We start from the raw sequence: 18564 nt of genomic DNA, 5'->3' as shown, positions 1-18564 counted from the left end.
TCTTGGGAAATGTGGCAATGGTGGTGTGAAGAGGTGAGGAAAAGGAAAAGGGATCATTAAAGGCGCTCTGCTAAATGTCAAACAGCTGACCATTTATTTGATCCTTTGGTGTTTTACGGTAATCAGTACTACATTTTCTCGGAGAATAATAAGAGAAACACACAAACACGGGCTTGGTTAACATTTATCATCCATTTTATGCAACACTGGTAGTCACAATAATACATGTTTAAGACACGACTGTCATGTTTGTTCAAATGTGCTTTTTATGTATGTATGTATATATAAAAAAAAAATCAGTAGATGTGAAAAAGGGCATGGTAGGCTAAATTTAAGCTCAAATTTAAATGGCATTATGTCAGTGTAGACTTGCAATAAGGCAAACACATCTATCTACTCACATACACACATATGCAGATGCACACAAATTGTCTCTCTTCTTTATTGTTTTGTCTTGTGTTCAGACACGCTGGTGTCCAGCAGGAGACAGCTCTAAACTCAGGGGTCAATCAGTCTCTGTGTGCGCTTGTTGTTGGTGGTAATTTTCCTATCATGCCGCTAAGAGTACCCCCCAAAGCCAACAATATAGCCACCAGAACTCCCACAGTCCCCAGCCTCCCCAGAGCTGCGGTACCCAGCGCTGCGGCCCCAAGTGCCCCGGCTCCAATAGGTGCTGCTGCTGCGGTGACCGTCTCCATGCCGATGCCTTGAATTAGCTCGGGCCCCGTGAGAAGGCCCCTTTGTAGATTCACCTGAGTGTGGAACGGGCTCTTTGGCGCACCCAGAACAAATGCCCCCACTGCAACAAGGGTAATTGTTATAAGTTCTGATGTTGTCAGCAGAGTTGCTGTCAGTGCTACACCTTGCATTGCCAGAATTACACCAACAACAACTGAACCTAAAACTGTTAGAGCTGCATTTCTAGACCCGAACGCCTGTTTTGCTGCAACGCTTGCAGCGCCGAGTGACACCCCTGCAGCTGTAGCTGCTCCTAACGTTCCCCCCGTGCTGCTTCGGGTCCCTAGAGAAGAGCTCGACTGCAGAACGGCTCTCAGGGCCACTGATGATATTATAGCAGCTCCTACAGCGACCTTTCCAGCCACCTCTTGCCCCAGCCCGACCGTGGCCACTGTTCCCAGGCCAGCTCCTAGCAGACCTGCAGATAGAAACGACACCCAGAGGACAGACTGCAGCATCAAAACCACCTCAGCTTCAGACCCCTCTCCTGCTTGAGCTGCCCCTAAACCTACTGAAAATCCCAGTATCCCCACAAAAACAGAGTAGAAGAATATCCTCTCCAAAAGTTTGCACCCGGTTCTAGATTTTGGTCTTTGTGTCATTCTCTCTGTCAGAGCCTTTCGAAGGGCACAAAGCACAGAGATGGTCAATCCCATGACGAAGAGTCCAACTATGGCACCCATTCGTCCATATATGACACTGAGGTACAGAGTGGTGAAGATGATTAACAGAGCTGTGGTCATGTCGTTAATATTGGAGTATGAGTAGACTACAAGGACCAGAATGCCTTGGGCAGCAATGTAGATCCATAGTGGAAGGATGCCCACTAACACTCCAGTAGTGACAGCACCCACCACAACGGAGGCTCCTATTGTGGGCTCCACTAACCACGGCAACCTCACACCAACTTTGGTCCAGAGCTTCATCACCATGGCAGCGAGGAGGAAACCACTTCCCAGAGAAATGAGCACTGAAGTGAACACGAGGCATGCCGTCACCACCCCGACACCCGTGGAACCGGCTCGTCCAGCCGCCAGTGTCGCAGCAGTCAGCAGGACGCCATCTTCAGTCAGTGTGGGCCCAACTGCAAATAATGCAGCTTCTCCAAAAGCAAAACCTGCTGCTGCACTTTGTAGGATAGTCTTCACCACACCCAAAACACCTGGGAAGGGTAAAAACACAAAGATTTAACAATACACTACTGGTTGAAAGTACATTTACTTAAATACTGCACCTAAAGTGTAAAAAAGGGCACCAATTTTACACATGAAGTTCAGTTATTTTAACAGTTATGTAATGTCCGCTGCGGCTCTGGAGGGGGCTTTCTAACTTCTGAGAAAATAACCCTGATGATGTCATCAAGTATTTCAAAGTATTTTGAGTTGAAAGTAGAGAGATTACAGGAAATGAGGGGAGAGACTGGGGCGGTGCAGTTCAATAATCCTGCGTTACACTGTGGTATGGAGCTTGAATGATGTGGGCTTTCCCCAGACAGGGGAATCTAACGGAAGATAGTACTGAGTTGCATTATGGGAAATGTAGGATGCCATGTTTTTGGAGCTTGATCTATAGTATTTTTTATTTTCTTCTTTGTTTTTATTGTTAGATCTAAATTTGTCACAGTTTTCGAATTATTTTATTTCCTTATGCCTGCCCTTTGTAAAACACTTCAATAGATGTGTAATCGCTGATTTTTATATGTGCTATATAAATAAATGTTATTATGATTATTATATTATTATAGAGTATACTAGAAACTAAAAGTGTCTTTCCATTTTGTGCTTCTTTACATTTCTACAGCTATAGTTACTAGATACTTTGTAAATTAAGATTTTTAAAACAAATCATATGATCAAATGATAAAACATGAAACCTTCTTATAGCTCAAATTACCCAACAGTATATAAATGAGCTGCATCTCCACCTGCCGCATTAAATTACTGCTTATATGTTAAAGCATCAATAACAATCTAATAATATATATATTTGTACTTTAAGTATATTTACATAATACAGCTGTACTTTTATGAACAAAATTTTGAATGTAGGACTTTTACTTGTAATGGATTACTTTTATATTGTGGTATTGCTACTTTTACGTAAGTCAAGTATCTGAATACTTCTTCGTCCACTTGTGTGCACAGTTCTCCACCTGCTATGAACTGCTCCTGTCACTTTAAGAGGAAAATGAAACCGCTTGAGTGGGTCCATGCTGAAACTTAAAACCAGGAAGTCTGTCTGAACTACGAAACAACAACAAGCATTGCAACAGACCATCTAACTACCTACATACCCGTGTCAGTACAAGCTGATTCTCTGAAGAAGAAAAAAAGAAGTTATTTACGCTCTGTCTGTACTGTTAATATTTGGTATCACAACAGCAGCTCTGTGACATGGCTGCAGCTTTCAGATCCTGTTCAGATATCAGCTCTGAGTCCCCTGTTCATCACATGAAAGCAGCTGCATGGATATCTGATATGGTGTCAAAAATCTCAAGTGTAGCTTTTCCTGTGGCCATTTTTTTTTTGCAGTGTATCTCTGAAGTCATCTTACCAAGGCTTGTTTCTGCCATGGCTCCGTGTGTGGCTCACTGTGCGTGGAGCTCATATGCTCCACCTTTTCCTGTTTCATGTCACTTATGTCACAGTGGGAGGAACCAACCGAAAAACCCCATTAGTGTGTGTATCAGAGTGGCGGTGTGGCAGCCTGTGATTGACCTATTCTGTAAGGTTACAGTGGTGGAAAGTAACTAAGGACATTTACTCAAGTTCTGTGCTTAAGTACAATTTTCAGGGAATTTGTACTTTACTTGAGTGTTACCATTTTATGCTACTGTATACTTCTATTCCACTTCATTTCAGAGGCAAATAATGTGTTTTTACTCACTTTTTATGACATTTATTCGATTACTTCAGATTAATTAATTCAAAATATAATCAACAAATGAAATATTATGTATTAATATAGGTTAAGATAAGCCACCTTTACCAGCTGCAACATTAAAGTGATGTACACATAAATGCATCAATAATTATAATAAAATAATATAATATGCATTATTCTGAAATGGGCCATTCTGCATAATGACTACTTTTACTTTTGGTACTTTAAGTATATTTTGATGCTAATACTTATGCACTTTTACTTAAGTAAAATTTTGAATACAGGACTTATAGAGAGATTTATTTATTGATACACAGCAAATCTTAACAGCTCATATATGACATGTTCACAACAAATATAAATCAGTAAACATATTGTAATACTTGATTTGAGTTTTTTTGTTCTATGTTCATGAGATAAAAACTGAATTCAGGTTATAGTGTGAATAGGGTTAAACCATTTGCAATGGTTGAAATAACTTGACCTTTTCTAGTCTGAGTGCTCCTCCTGCTGGACTCGGCTGTACTCTGCTAGATACTCCATGTTGGGAGTTCCTATCTGATTTAGAAAACACACACGTGCCATAGAGAACTCAATACGTCAGGCTACGTAATGAGTATCCTTTTCAGCTATAAACCTTTCAAAGTTTACCATAGCTGTGGCAGTTTTGTTTTTTGAAAAGATACTATCCAGATATAGCCTTGCTAACTCAAGATCAGTTTCAATTCATGTCAATCTTGATTCTTCCCATTACCATATCATTTTATAGCCGTAAAAAGTCAACCGAATCTCTCTCGTAAAAGTAAAAGATTCAATTTTGAGGTAATTGAACTTTACTTGATTATATCTAGTTTCTGCTACACTTTATACTTCACTACATTTCAGAGGAAAATAGTATACTAAAATATTATAATCCACTACATTTATTTGACCGCTTGTTACTTTCCAGATTAAGATTTTACAAACAAAAAAAAAAACATATGATAATCTTATAAACTTATACGATGAGCTGATAGAAAAAAATAAGCACTCGTTACAAGCGAGGTGTGCAGAAGAGCATCTCTGAAGGCTCAACACGTCAAACCTTGAAGCAGATGGGCTACAGCAGCAGAACACCACACCGGCTGCCACTCCTGTCAGCTAAGAACAAGAAACTGAGGCTACAGTTGGCACGGGTTCAGCAAAATTGGACAATATTGGATTGGATTGGAAAAACGTTGCCTAGTCTGATGAGGAGAGACGGCGAGATCCTCCCAGTGGCACTGGCAGCTGCACCGCAGTGGCACCCTGTGGCACCGCAGTGGCACCCTGTGGCAGAAGGGTGCATGGTTTGTTGTCACGACAGGTCAGCAGCCGTAAACCTGTTTTAGGATGGTTGGTGAGCAGGCACGTTCTCCTTTTTGTTTTTCATTCATTTTATTTAATCACTTCTGCCACGGAGGTTATGATTTCGCCCGTTTTTAAATAAAAAAAGAATAATAATAATAATAATAATAATAATAATAAAACTTTATTTATAGAGCACTTATCAAAACAAAGTACAAAGTGCTTCACAACAAGAAAAATAAAATAACACAGTGAATGACGAAATATAAAGAAATAAAACACATGAAATACAGAAAAGCAATAAAATAAACAGTAAAATAAACAGCCAGTTCACGTAAAATCAGGATATGCTTTCAGATAAAAATGTGTTTTGAGACGAAATTTAAACGAAGACACTGACTCAGACAACCTAATTTCTTCGGGCAAGTTGTTCCAGAGCCTCGGGGCCCTGATAGCAAAAGCTCTGTCCCCTTAGTTTTCATCCTGGACTCAGGAACAGACAGGAGACCCCTGCCCGAAGATCTCAAACTACGTGAAGGTTCATAAGGGATTACAAGGTCTAAAATATAATCTGGGGCCAGGCCATGAAGAGCCTTAAAAGTAATCAACAAGATCTTAAAATCAATCCTAAAACCAACAGGGAGCCAGTGTAAAGAGGCTAAAACAGGTGTTATGTGGTCATACTTCTTGGTCCTGGTTAACAGCCTAGCAGCTGAGTTTTGTACAGTCTGCAGTCATGTCAGAGCTTTTTGATTAAGACAAGTGAACAGGCTGTTACAATAATCAAGGCGTGAGGAGATAAAAGCATGCACAACAGTTTCTGCATCACTAAGATTTAAAATAGATCGTATTTTTGCAATGTTTCTGAGGTGATAGAAACATGATTGGACAAGCTTAGTGATATGTTGCTCAAAACATAAATTGCTATCAAACAGGACACCAAGATTTCGTGCAACAGGCTTGATATGTTGTGACAGGTTACCAGTGGATGGCAGTATTTGTTTAGTGATGTGTTGGGGCCCAATAACAAGGATTTCAGTTTTATTTGAGTTGAGCTGAAGAAAATTTATCGACATCCAATTTTTATGTCAGACAGGCAGTCCTGCAGAGAACTCAGCATACTAAGGTCAGTGGGCTTGACAGGGAGGTACAACTGTGTGTCATCCGCATAACAATGAAAAGAAATACCATGTCTGCGGATTACATCACCCAAGGGAAGCATGTATAAGGAGAACAATATTGGTCCCAGAATTGAACCTTGAGGCACACCATACTTGATATGGGAAAAGGATGACTTGAAGTTATTAATGCTAACACAGAATTTCCTATTGGACAGATAGGATGCGAATCAGTCTAGTGCAGTTCCAGATATGCCCACCCAGTGCCTCAGTCTGTCTAAAAGAATGCCATGATCAATTGTATCAAAGGCAGCACTTATGTCCAACAGCACAAGAATTGAACACATGCCTGCGTCTGCATTCATTAAAAGGTCATTAGTGACTTTGAGAAGGGCTGTCTCAGTGCTGTGGTGTTGACGAAAGCCAGATTGGAACTTTTCAAAGGTATTATTGTTTTCCACAGCAGCAAGGAGCTGCTTAGATACAAGTTTTTCGAGAATCTTGAAATAAAAGGCAATTTGGATATTGGGCGGTAGTTATCCAGGAGGGTGGGATCAAGCCCAGGTTTTTAAGACTGGCTGGACACAAGCTGTTTTAAAGAAATCAGGGACGCAGCCAGTAGACAGCGAGCTGTTAAAAATAATTTGTAAAAGGGCGCAATACAATCCATAATTTCCAATAGAAACCTAGTTGGGATTTTGTCCAGAGGGCTGGAGGATACTCTCATAAGAGACATGATGTCTGCGAGTTCGGGCAGAGTAACAGCAGAAAAATTGCTCAAAGAATCCCTGAGCGGGTGATCCACATCTAAAAAGGCAGGATTGGGGGTGATATCAGATCTTATTAACTCCACCTTACCAGCAAAGTGCAAAAAATACACTCTTTACTAAAAATGACTTCGATAATAGTGATAATAACGAAAAACAAATCCTTTGTTTTATTCTTAAAAAAAACAGGCTAAAATATGAGAAATTCAGCTACATGTTTACATTTATGTACAAACCTGTTTGTTTTACACTTCTTCACAACAGAGTGACAACTGACACTGAAAGATAAATGGTATAAAATATTAAAATACAATTGTGAACATATCTTTAATTGCCACAGGGTGCCAAAGGGTGCCAAAGGGTAGTAGTGGTACTGGAAGTATAATTACATAGTTGTTTATTGTAGGTGTTAAGGGATTCCTTGTATAGGAGGATTACTAAACAGTAAATGACATTTAGCGCATATGTATGTGTGGAACTTCTAATTTCATGTTTTTATTTTATTTTATATTTAATAATATTTACCTACATTTTATGTTTTATCCTCCTTATACAGTTGTATGCAAAAGTTTAGGAACCCGTGACAATTTCCATGATTTTCATTTATAAATATTTGGGTGTTTGGATCAGCAATTTCATTTTGATCTATCAAATAACTGAAGGACACAGTAATATTTCAATGAGATTTATTGGATTAACAGAAAATGTGCAATATGCATCAAAACGAAATTAGACAGGTGCATAAATTTGGGCACCCCAACAGAAAAATCACATCAATATTTAGTAGAGCCTCCTTTAGCAGAAATAATAATCTAGACGCTTCCTATAGCCTGTAATGAGTGTCTGGATTCTGGATGAATGTATTTTGGACCATTCCTCCTTACAAAACATCTCCAGTTCAGTTAGGTTTGATGGTTGCCGAGCATGGACAGCCCGCTTCAAATCACCCCACAGATGTTCAATGATATTCAGGTCTGGGGACTGGGATGGCCATTCCAGAACATTGTACTTGTTCCTCTGCATAAAGGCCAGAGTAGATTTTGAGCAGTGTTTTGGGTCGTTGTCTTGTTGAAATATCCAGCCCCGGCGTAACTTCAACTTTGTGACTGATTCCTTAACATTATTCTCAAGAATCTGCTGATATTGAGTGGAATCCATGCGACCCTCAACTTTAACCAGATTCCCAGTACCGGCACTGGCCACACAACCCCACAGCATGATGGAACCTCCACCAAATTTTACTGTGGGTAGCAAGTGTTTTTCTTGGAACGTTGTGTTCTTTTGCCGCCATGCATAACGCCCCTTGTTATGACCAAATAACTCAATCTTTGTTTCATCAGTCCACAGCACCTAATTCCAAAATGAAGCTGGCTTGTCCAAATGTGTGTTTGCATACCTCAAGCGACTCCGTTTGTGGCGTGTGTGCAGAAAAGGCTTCTTTCGCATCACTCTCCCATACAGCTTCTCCTTGTGCAAAGTGCGTTGAATTGTTGAACGATGCACAGTGACACCATCTGCAGCAAGTTGATGTTGTAGGTCTTTGGAGGTGGTCTGTGGGCTGTTTTTGACCGTTCTAAGTAGTGCTAAGTAGTTACAGGTATTCAAATCAACAAAATGACAAGGGTGCCCAAATTTATGCACCTGTCTAATTTCGTTTTGATGCATATTGCACATTTTCTGTTAATCCAATAAATCTCATTTCACTACTGAAATATTACTGTGTCCTTCAGTTATTTGATAGATCAAAATGAAATTGCTGATCCAAACACCCAAATATTTATAAATGAAAATCATGGAAATTGTCAGGGGTTCCTAAACTTTTGCATACAACTGTATGCTACGTAGCTTAGATTGCTCATCTTGATTTACAGCAGCCTGCCTGATTCTTGCTTTACCTATTGGCCAAGCTTTGTGAAGAATTATTTGAATAAGAAAGGTTTTGGTGATGATTGTTATAAAATTCACACTTTTTAACTTTCTCCATGTGAAACTGATTTATGTTTTTTAGGTAAACTACACTCAGGCGAGATCTGCAACCTGTGGTGCAACTACTACGACATCCAGGACTCTTGGGACAGTGTCCTGGACATTATTGACTGGTTCTTTGAGAACCAGGATGTCCTGATACCTGCAGCCGGACCTGGAAGGTGGAATGACCATGACATGGTTGGTTAACGACTTCCCCTTTCTTTATTCACACATTTACTCTTTAATATATGGTCTGTCCGAAAGGTTAGGAAGCACTACTGGTAAAAGTTAAAGAAAAAGGCTTGTCTAGCATTTTTCTGTCTTTCGCTAGTAAGTATTGGCCAGATTTCCTTCAACATCTGGCCAAGGAACCGTACTGACAGATATGCAAATTAACATTAGGTATCAAATGATAAAATTAAGTTTAAGAATAAAAGTGTAATTCTCAGTATTAGAGACTAAGCTAAGTTAGTCCCTTTTTGAACAGTCTCAAGTAGCCGTAGACCCCTTTTTGAGAGCCATATTTTTAGCCAGTGGATCTAGGGGCTGGCAATGTTGGTCAACTGGTCCACAAACATCTCAACAACTATTGGATTGATTGCCATGAAATTTGGACAGTCATGTCCCCTTCAGGATGAACTGCAATCACTTTGGTGATCCTCTTACTCTTCATCTAGCGCCATCACCAGGTCAGAATTTCTGAGTGTGTCCAGTACTTTAGTGTATGACCAAATACCTGCAAAGCTAATGACATTCCCATCAACAGGTTTTTAGTATCCAGTGTGTTTGCACCGGAATAGCGACAAAAGCGCGTACTCAGAGCAGACAGAATGCATACTAAACTATTCTCCCACAATGCAATGCATAAAGGAAATGGAGGAGCAGTTAGTATAAAATGGTAAAGTATTTTTGTATATTAACTGCTAGTATGAGGTATAATTTGTATGGATTTGGGACTATTTTGACCTTCACAGCTGATTATTGGAGACTTTGGCCTCAGCATGGACCAGTCTCGGGCTCAGATGGCTTTGTGGGCCGTCATTTGACTTTTTTTTGTCCACTTCTTTCTATCCTCTGTTGTTCACATATAGGCCTACACATCTTCTCATTCTTTATGTCATTATTCACATCTTCTCGTCTATTTCTTTCTGCCAGGATAAGAGCGGCATTGAAGTGTTCTGGCGCCCCCTGTCAAGCAATGCCAGTGCATTGGTATTCTTCAGTCATCGTAATGACATGCCCTACCGCTACCAGAGTTCCCTCAGCAAGCTCACCTATACCACCGGCAGCTACAAGGTATGTCTTAATTATCTCTGTGCTGAACTGATTAGTTGCACTTTTACTACAGTGTTGATCCACTGAATACCAGTCTTTATGTTGGAGTTTGCTAACCAAATACATATAAATGTAGCAGGAGAATCACTTCTGTTTTCTTTCTACTGTCCCTCAGATCTTTGACATCTTCACTGAAAGACTGACTTTGTGGTGTCAGTGAACCCCACAGGTGTGGTCATGTGGTACGTCTCTGCGCTGGCCAAACTGAACAGTCCTATGAAGATGGCAAACTTTAGGGATCTGCAGACGATGGCGCCATTCCTCATGTCCTCCTCTGACTGCTCACTGAACTTCATCATCTAATAATCACTGTTTCTGCCTCAGTGCACTGTCTCTTGATAAAGTGTTAACTGATGAGACCTCACTTAATATCATCAGGTGCTCAAAGGAATAATCTGTGACTGTGAATAAATGTTCACTTTTCAATCGGCACCTGTTTGTTTCATTATGTTTGAAATCATTTAGGTGCTGCAGTGCTCATTAGACGTCACATCTTGATATTGAGTTATGCCATCAGACTAAAAATGCTGTTCTAGGATCACTTTTGTTCTTTGGGCTTTTTTAAAATGTGTTTATATAGCTGCTATAGGACGCTCATCATGCTACAGTAGCACTCCTATGGACGATAGTCTACATGTTTTACTGGAGTGACCTTAACCCAAAAACCTGGCAATAAAGGCCCAATAATACTGAATAATCCTACTGAAGTGCATACAGTTCACAAACGTATGAATGTACTACACTTTCAGCAGCTGTGTTTTAGCATTATACATCACTTTATTAGGAGGTGACCTGTTTACAACACGGTTTCAGTTCAGCTTTCCAGGTTCATTTTTCACTGAAATGGTTAGACTGTTAACCTTTTAAGTTCCTCAACTTGTGGTTTAAAGTTTTTCTTCTAATCTGTACCAGCCCCATTTATCGTTAATCAACACAAGATTGCTTTAACTACAGTTATACTTCTATCATGTATGTGTTTTACAGTGGGAGATGCAACAGTGCCACATCAGCTTTTATGTACAAAAATAATTTGCACTACATTGTTTTGAATCAAGTACACATTTTATTATCAGCAACATTGTGGTACCACTTATGGCTTCTAATAAGGCCCCATTTATAAAGGGTTTATAAACTGTAATTAATGGCGTCAGGTTGCCAGGTTGTGGATAATTCTCCAGCATGACATGACACTTCTGTCTTTTATAGCTGGCCCTTTAATTTCTTAGGGATATTAATTATTAAGTTCATTAGGGAGATGCCTCCAATGTACTGTTTGACCACTCACCTTGAAACGTGCCGCAGGACATCTGGACCAAAATACATTTATAGACAATGTATTAGCGTTTACTGCTGCAGACTTGATGGATTATAAAACCCTTCATTAATGGTTATTTATAGGTTACAAACTACTTTTGCTGATGGCTTATTAGAAATTGAGAAACCCATAACCCTTCATTAATGGCTTACATTTATAACTGCATACTTGATGACTTGGAGGGGTCTCCCTGATAAATTAAAGAACTAGCTAAAAAGAAAAGAAAATTGTCATGCTGGAGGAGGGTTTTCCACAACCTGGCAACCCGAAAGTGTTCTTATTAATTGCTTATAACTGTTCTATAACGCATTAGTAAATGATTTATCAACCATTAATAAAGCCATACATCTTATAAACCCTTTAAAAATGGTGTCTTATCAGAAAGTGGTACCACAACTTATTTTTGTAAGACCATGACAAATGCTAATGCTAGCTCGCTGTCATTCGTTGTTGTTGTAATGGAAAGTTGCAAGAACGTAGTTGGGGAGAGGACTCATTGAAGGAAAGGAACAGAGGCGAATTAAAAACAGTAATGGGACGCGGCCCGGGTCTTTCCCCTCCAGCTTCCTGCTCTGTAGTCAGCTGACTGCCCCGCTTTGTCACGTGTCTGTCGCTTCCTTTCCTTTAAGAGCCGCTCAGTTTGTTTCTTTACTGTCGGTCGTAGAGTTGTTTATGAAAAGTCTATTTAAGTTAATTTAAAAGTCTGAGCGGAGTGAAAATAAGAGAAGATATACGGAGTTGAGGAGACGCATTCGGCCTTCTTCCCCTAACTGAGAGCCGCCACTGACTTTCAGTAAGTACTTCACGATGTAAAGTATGTGAGTGTATACCAGAAAACACTGGCTGACAAACCCTTTTCAAATTATTATTTTATTTATTCCCTTTTTGCTTATGCTTATTTCTACATGTATTGTACATGTTGTACGTATGAAGTTAATTGGTGTGAGTGAAGAGGATGCAGAGGACAGGGTTAGATGGAGGCACATGATTCGCTGTGGCGACCTCTGAAAGGGAACAGCCGAAAGGAAAAGAAGAAGATTGTACATGTTGTAAGACCTGTATGTCCTCTTTATAAGTAAATACTGGGTTTTGATTTAGTCAACTGACATTTTAAGACCGTGTGATGAGACAAGTCACCTGGCAGGTTGTTGCTGCTGCTTTCAGTTAGGTCGCACCCAGTCAGGTGAGGCTCAGGAGGTGCATACAGCACTGACATCTGATTCAACTTTATGGTTTTTACTCTGCAGGAATGCATTGGGCAGTGCTTGTATTTGCCTCTGCACTCGCTGTGGCCACCTTCGCCCTGGACAATGGAGTGATGAGGACCCCTCCCATGGGCTGGTTGGCATGGGAACGATTCCGCTGTGACATTGACTGTGAACACGACCCTAAGAACTGCATCAGGCAAGGCAACATAATATGAACATTACACACTGTGATCTCACTGTAGCAGGTGCTATTTAAAAGAAGAATTGTCTAGTGTTGGGGTGGATTTAGCTATTAAAGATATTAATTATCAATATTAAGGATAACTAAGATAGTATACACAGTCAAGTCTGTTAAAGCATTAAGCTGGTACACCTCACTGTGTCACCAACTTTTCAAATGATGAAACTGCAACAAGCCACTCTGAACTGGCCCTTCATGTGATGTCACAACTGGAAAAATAATCGTATTCAATATCTGACTTTTTTTTCAATTCAGGGTCGGAATCATGTGTGTATACTGAGATATATATATATATATAGATAGATAGATAGATAGATAGATAGATAGATAGATAGAGAGCTCTTTAGACCTTTTTAAATGAAGGATTTAAAAAGGTTTGTTAAATCAGCTATAATCAATATTTTTACAGTAACAATGTATCAAATAATAATGTGAAGACAATGTGAAATAGGCCGCTCATAGTGATGAACCTACAGAGAATTATCACCCAAATCTGCAGCTCCCCTCGGCTTTATGGAGCTGTATAGTGAGTTTCAGCTCATTGTGTAACTGTCTGGCCCACAACTTAGCGACTAGCTGGTGAACATGGTGGAGCATTTAGCAGCTAAAGAGCCAGATATTTCCCTCAGGAGTTGGTGGAGACCAAAAACAGAGCTAAAAGTGGGTGAAAGTTGGACTTTCCACCTTGCTCCATATCTGCTGGATGTGTAAATAAGCAACTGTTAAAAGGTGATGACATGTCAATGTTGTGCTTACAACTTCTTTCCACTGTGTCCAGAAAAATCTGTTATTGCAGGTTTAAATACTGGATTTGCTAATCATATGTTTATTCAATCATCTAATGAGCCATTTCTGTCCTTCTTCCAGTGAGAATCTGTTCATCGACATGGCAGATAGACTCTCAGAGGACGGCTGGAGGGAACTTGGCTACGTCTATGTGAACATAGACGACTGCTGGTCCTCCATGGAGAGAGACGAGAAGGGGCGGCTGCAGCCTGACCCTAAAAGGTAAGGGTGCGGTATATACTGAATTCTCACAGAGACCAATACACACACACACACACACACACACACACACACTGAAGCTGTCATTCCTCAGTGCAAACACTAATCTGTAACTTCTAAGCCTGTAAGTCAATAAAACTGGAAAACAAGGTGATTACAATGTGACAGTCATGCATTCATATGACTAACAAAAGACATTAGTCAGTAGCTTCGCTAGTGTGCGGTGTATACTATATTATATACAGCATCAGCCTGAGTATAAAAGAAAATAACTTTTTCTTTAACTTCCCTGGAAGGTGGAAGTGAAAAGAGTGCTGAACAAATCCAGGCACAAAAAAATCACACTATGGTTATTATTAAATAACTGTAGGCATTTTCTGATTGAGAGCTTCACTGTTTGAGTGCACACATATGGTATGCTGTCATATGATATACTGTACTAATTGGCCTTTTCCCTCACTCTTCCTCAGGTTCCCAGGAGGCATCCCTAAACTGGCACGCTACCTGCACGACAGGGGTCTCAAGCTGGGGATCTACGGGGACATGGGCACCCACACCTGTGGGGGCTACCCCGGCACCACAGTGGACAAGATCAAGATAGACGCTCAGACCTTCGCCGACTGGGGGGTGGATATGTTTAAATTTGACGGCTGTTATTCTAATGTCACAGAGCAAGAGCAGGGTAAGAAAGGAAGAAGTGACTTTTACATTGTGGTTATTGAGATGTTGCTGACTTAATCTTGTTTGACTCTTATTCCTCTCTTGGACAGGTTACCCTCTAATGTCAAAGGCTTTAAATGCTACGGGCCGTCCCATTGGCTATTCCTGTAGTTGGCCTGCCTATCAGGGTGGCCTGCCACCTAAGGTATAATCAGGATATCTTAAAGTTTATATTATCCACCTGAAGCTCATTGAAAGTTTTTTTTTTTTTCTGGAGTGGAAGTAGACTGTAAATCTACAGTTTATATTTTTACTTTTTCACCATGTGAAACAGTTTTATGTTTTCAGGTAAACTACACTCAGTTGGGCGAGATCTGCAACCTGTGGCGCAACTATGGCGACATCCAGGACTCTTGGGACAGTGTCCTGAACATTATTGACTGGTTCTCGGAAAACCAGGATGTCCTGATACCTGCAGCCGGACCTGGAAGGTGGAACGACCCTGATATGGTCTGTTTAACTGACGCTATAGTCACATGTTTACTGTTTACTATACTATGTACTATATGGTCTGTCAGTAAGGTTAGGAAGCACCAAGTTAAAGAAAAAGGCATCATTGTCTTGACTGCAAATATTTTCCTACAAATGGCCAAGGACCGCATTACTGACAGATAAGCAAACTAACTTCAATTATCAAATGATAAAATGTAATAAAGATAAAAGTATAAATTGGACATTTACTGGAGACTAAAGCTTGACTTAGAGTTCCTTGTGAGGACCCTCAATTAATACTAGAACCCATTTTGACAGCTAAAATACAGAAAATACAGACCTTCCTTTCTTTTTTGTTTATCTTATCTGCCTCTTGATATCTCATTTCATTTTCCTTGATTGTGTGATATTGACCTCCACAGCTGATTGCTGGCGACTTTGGCCTCAGCATGGACCAGTCTCGGGCTCAGATGGCTCTGTGGGCCATTATGGCTGCTCCTCTATTCATGTCCAATGACCTGCGCACCATCAGCAGCGGGGCCCGCAGCATCCTGCAGAACAAAATGGCCATCAGCATCAACCAGGACCCCCTGGGCATCCAGGGAAGACGCATTGTAAAGGTGACACACTTTTGCATGGATCTTGCAGCTGCTTGGAAGTGCTCAAGATAAAAAAAACAACAAAAAAACAAAACAAAAACACATTCACATTTTCTCGTCCATTTCTTTCTGCCAGGAGAAGAGCGGCATTGAAGTGTTCTGGCGCCCCCTGTCAAGCAATGCCAGTGCATTGGTATTCTTCAGTCGTCGTAATGACATGCCTTACCGCTACCAGAGTTCCCTCAGCAAACTCAACTACACCACCGGCAGCTACAAGGTATGTTTTAAACATGATGGAATACACCTGAACGCTATTTGTTCATATTTGACACTAAAACATTTGAAATCAAACTAGGCTCTCTGTATAGAATTAAAGGCTGTCTGTCTATTCTAAACTGTAAAATACACTTGATTACGGAGGAATTCTGTACTGTCACGTTGCCCCATCATTACTTCAGCAGCTGAACCCTGTATATCAAAGTGCATTACACTTTAGCACTAATGACACATCGTACCCATCATTGCTCTCTGTATCACAAGGTTTGGATGGACTTACTTACTGACAAGAAGGAATAATCATCTCATGATATTCATATTTAAAGGTCTTCTGTCAAAACTTCCAAACCACCTCGCATCTCATCTCTCGTTTAAATCTTGTAACTACATACATGATTCAATAACTACCGTATGTGACCTGTATGCTGGTTGTGTGGTTGTCTGATTATGAATGTTTCTTGTTCTCAGGTCTCTCATGAAAAAGAGATCTCAGTCTCAATGAGATGTAAAGTTTGACTAAATTAATTCACTGATTGCTGAACTGATTTGTTGCACTTGTATTGCAGTGTTGATCCACTGGACACACATGATTAATAAAACCTGTTTTATGTTTGAGTTGGCTAACCAAATGCGAATGAATATGGCAGGCGTATCACTGACATTTTCTCCTTTTACTCTCTCTCAGATCTTTGATGTCTTCACTGGGAAGACCATGATGCTGAAAGACTCCACTGGCTTTGTGGTGTCAGTGAACCCCACAGGTGTGGTCATGTGGTACGTCTCTGCGCCAGCCAAACTGAACCTCCGTCAGTTCTATAAAGACGGCAAACTTCGAGGCTCTGCCTACGACGATGATGAAAACGCTATTCCTCATGTCCTCCTCTGACCACTCGCTGATTGAACTTCATCATCTAATAATCACATCACTGTTTCTGCCTCTTGATAAAAATGTTAATTTACAAGACCTCACATGTACATTGTCAGGTGCTCAAAGGACTTCTTTCTCTACCACAAAGTGCTAATGAATAGTTCTAAATTGTGTTATCCTAAAAGCATAGTACTATCTATTCCAAGTAATGAAATCACTGAAAGCTCAGGGACAGCCACTTTACATCTGGATATGTTACTAATCTGGAATTCTTTATGGGCTCTTTCTCTCAAGATTTGAGAGAAAGAGCCCATAATGATCAACTATTGATCAAGTGAAAGGGTTCAAAACAAAGCACACTTCATATTGTAGTGAGAAAAGCAATGATTTCACAGTGCATGAGAGCTGATGATTGATTTTTACAATCTCAGATAAGCTCGCCAAAGCTGATAAACTGATCAGCATTACGACTCCGAAGTCTCCACTTCTCTCATTGAAACATTTCTTCTAAGGAAGCAGGGTAGTCTGTTTTAAGCTGTTCCAAAAAAGCACAGGTTTTTTAAAATTTTTTAAATGATGCTTACATTTAAATTGTGCTTTGTTGTTTTAGTCTGTCAAGATCCGGATGTTGCATTGCTCAGGATAATTGTTATGAACGTGTGTTTTAGAAATGAAGATTTTTTTTTTTTTTAAAGAGGAAATGAATCAATGAATTATGTTTTTTTTGTCTTCACTGAAATAAATAATACGTTTCACTTTTCAATCAGATTTTGTGTTTTATTATTCAGTATTCAGTTGCAGCAGTGCTCATTAGACCATGGGCCATGTTGATCTAGAATGGCCTCATCAGACTAAAAATGTTGCTCTGGGATCACTTTTGTTCAGGCTTTTAAAAATAAATGTATAGATAGAGCAACACTGTGCTGTTAGAGGACTCTTGCAAGAAAGTCTCCCATTAGTGATTACATGCCACGTTAGCACTCCTACTACATACAAATAAATGCGTTACTGGAGTGGCCTTAACCCAAAAACCTAAAGGCCCAGTAACACTCAAGGATCCTGTTGAGTTACTTCAGCTACAGTTGAGAATCATACAAACACACAAACATGTGAATGTACTGCACTTTCAGCAGTTTATTAGGATGTGACCAACATGGTTTCAGTTCATCTTCTAAGAACTTTCACTTCAATTTTAACTTTGTTATTCACTTTTAGCTTTCACTTCCCAATTGCTAAGTTTGTCTCAACTTTTAAAATTTTGGTTCTGTATCGGACACATTTATTATTAATCAACACACAGTTACAGATAGTTTCTTCAAAAGTGCACCTTTGCTGCTTTAGTTGTTAGGTTTAGTGAACTAAACCCATGTGCACTGTGCATTTGATTAGAATAAATTGGCTTTTGATCATCGGTAACTTGCCAATTTGTTGTAGATTTATTGTAACAGCCTGTTAGGCGTGATGCCATGTGTGGAGTGGCAGATTATGTATTTTACAGGCAAAGATACATAATGATTTTGTACACAGAGAAACTCACAGATTAGTTTTCATAATGTACAGAAAGTAAAGACTGAGAGAAGAAAACCTAATCATTCAGCCAACGTGACAGGCGTACATCCACATTGAGCCAGTAGAGGTCAGTGCTGCTCTTCAAGCTGTATGGACGTGCTAACACGGGCCTTCCAGTCCCATCCACTGCCAAAAAATGCACCTGCTGAAGAGGACAAGGACAGTCAGCCCATTCGGCTTGGTCCTTTATCTCTCT

At 40.0% G+C, this 18564-nt stretch overlaps 2 protein-coding genes and 1 long non-coding RNA gene across 4 annotated transcripts; 2 read left to right on the top strand and 1 right to left on the bottom strand.

Moving 5' to 3' along the window:
- Positions 1 to 177: 177 nt before the first annotated feature.
- On the bottom strand, positions 178 to 3438 carry LOC122863565. Of its 2 annotated transcripts, none has more exons than XM_044170153.1 (2): positions 3292 to 3438; positions 178 to 1900 (listed from the first exon to the last, which is right to left on the bottom strand). In XM_044170153.1, exons 1-2 carry the CDS (start codon positions 3308 to 3310, stop codon positions 510 to 512), a joined length of 1410 nt encoding a protein of 469 aa, XP_044026088.1. In that variant the 5' UTR covers positions 3311 to 3438; the 3' UTR covers positions 178 to 509. The 2 variants fall into 2 exon arrangements, with proteins under 2 accessions (XP_044026088.1, XP_044026089.1); XM_044170154.1 differs by lacking the exon at positions 3292 to 3438 and adding an exon at positions 3032 to 3256.
- A 5408-nt stretch (positions 3439 to 8846) lies between these two features.
- LOC122863562 lies at positions 8847 to 10560 on the top strand. Its single transcript, XR_006375036.1, has 3 exons — positions 8847 to 8998; positions 9956 to 10096; positions 10251 to 10560. It is a non-coding gene; the product is annotated as an uncharacterized LOC122863562 (long non-coding RNA).
- Positions 10561 to 12042: 1482 nt separating this feature from the next.
- Positions 12043 to 17562, top strand: LOC122863353 (alpha-N-acetylgalactosaminidase-like). Its single transcript, XM_044169766.1, has 9 exons — positions 12043 to 12243; positions 12698 to 12854; positions 13767 to 13907; positions 14375 to 14586; positions 14675 to 14769; positions 14913 to 15074; positions 15479 to 15676; positions 15792 to 15932; positions 16617 to 17562. Exons 2-9 carry the CDS (start codon positions 12700 to 12702, stop codon positions 16815 to 16817), a joined length of 1305 nt encoding a protein of 434 aa, XP_044025701.1. The 5' UTR covers positions 12043 to 12243; positions 12698 to 12699; the 3' UTR covers positions 16818 to 17562.
- Positions 17563 to 18564: the final 1002 nt, after the last annotated feature.

The sequence above is a fragment of the Siniperca chuatsi genome, linkage group LG16 (genome assembly GCF_020085105.1).
Source record: "Siniperca chuatsi isolate FFG_IHB_CAS linkage group LG16, ASM2008510v1, whole genome shotgun sequence".
Lineage (NCBI taxonomy): Eukaryota > Metazoa > Chordata > Actinopteri > Centrarchiformes > Sinipercidae > Siniperca > Siniperca chuatsi.
The sequence above is the reverse complement of the archived record's forward strand: the minus strand, read 5'-3'. Positions and strand labels throughout refer to the sequence as shown.

Excerpts from the sequence above, each read along its gene's own strand:
- LOC122863353 (XM_044169766.1), top strand. The coding sequence starts at position 12,700 with ATGCATTGGGCAGTGCTTGTATTTGCCTCTGCACTCGCTGTGGCCACC. Across the intron at positions 13,908-14,374 it reads CTGCAGCCTGACCCTAAAAG|GTTCCCAGGAGGCATCCCTA; the intron begins GTAAGGGTGCGG and ends ACTCTTCCTCAG. Across the intron at positions 15,677-15,791 it reads AGGGAAGACGCATTGTAAAG|GAGAAGAGCGGCATTGAAGT; the intron begins GTGACACACTTT and ends TCTTTCTGCCAG.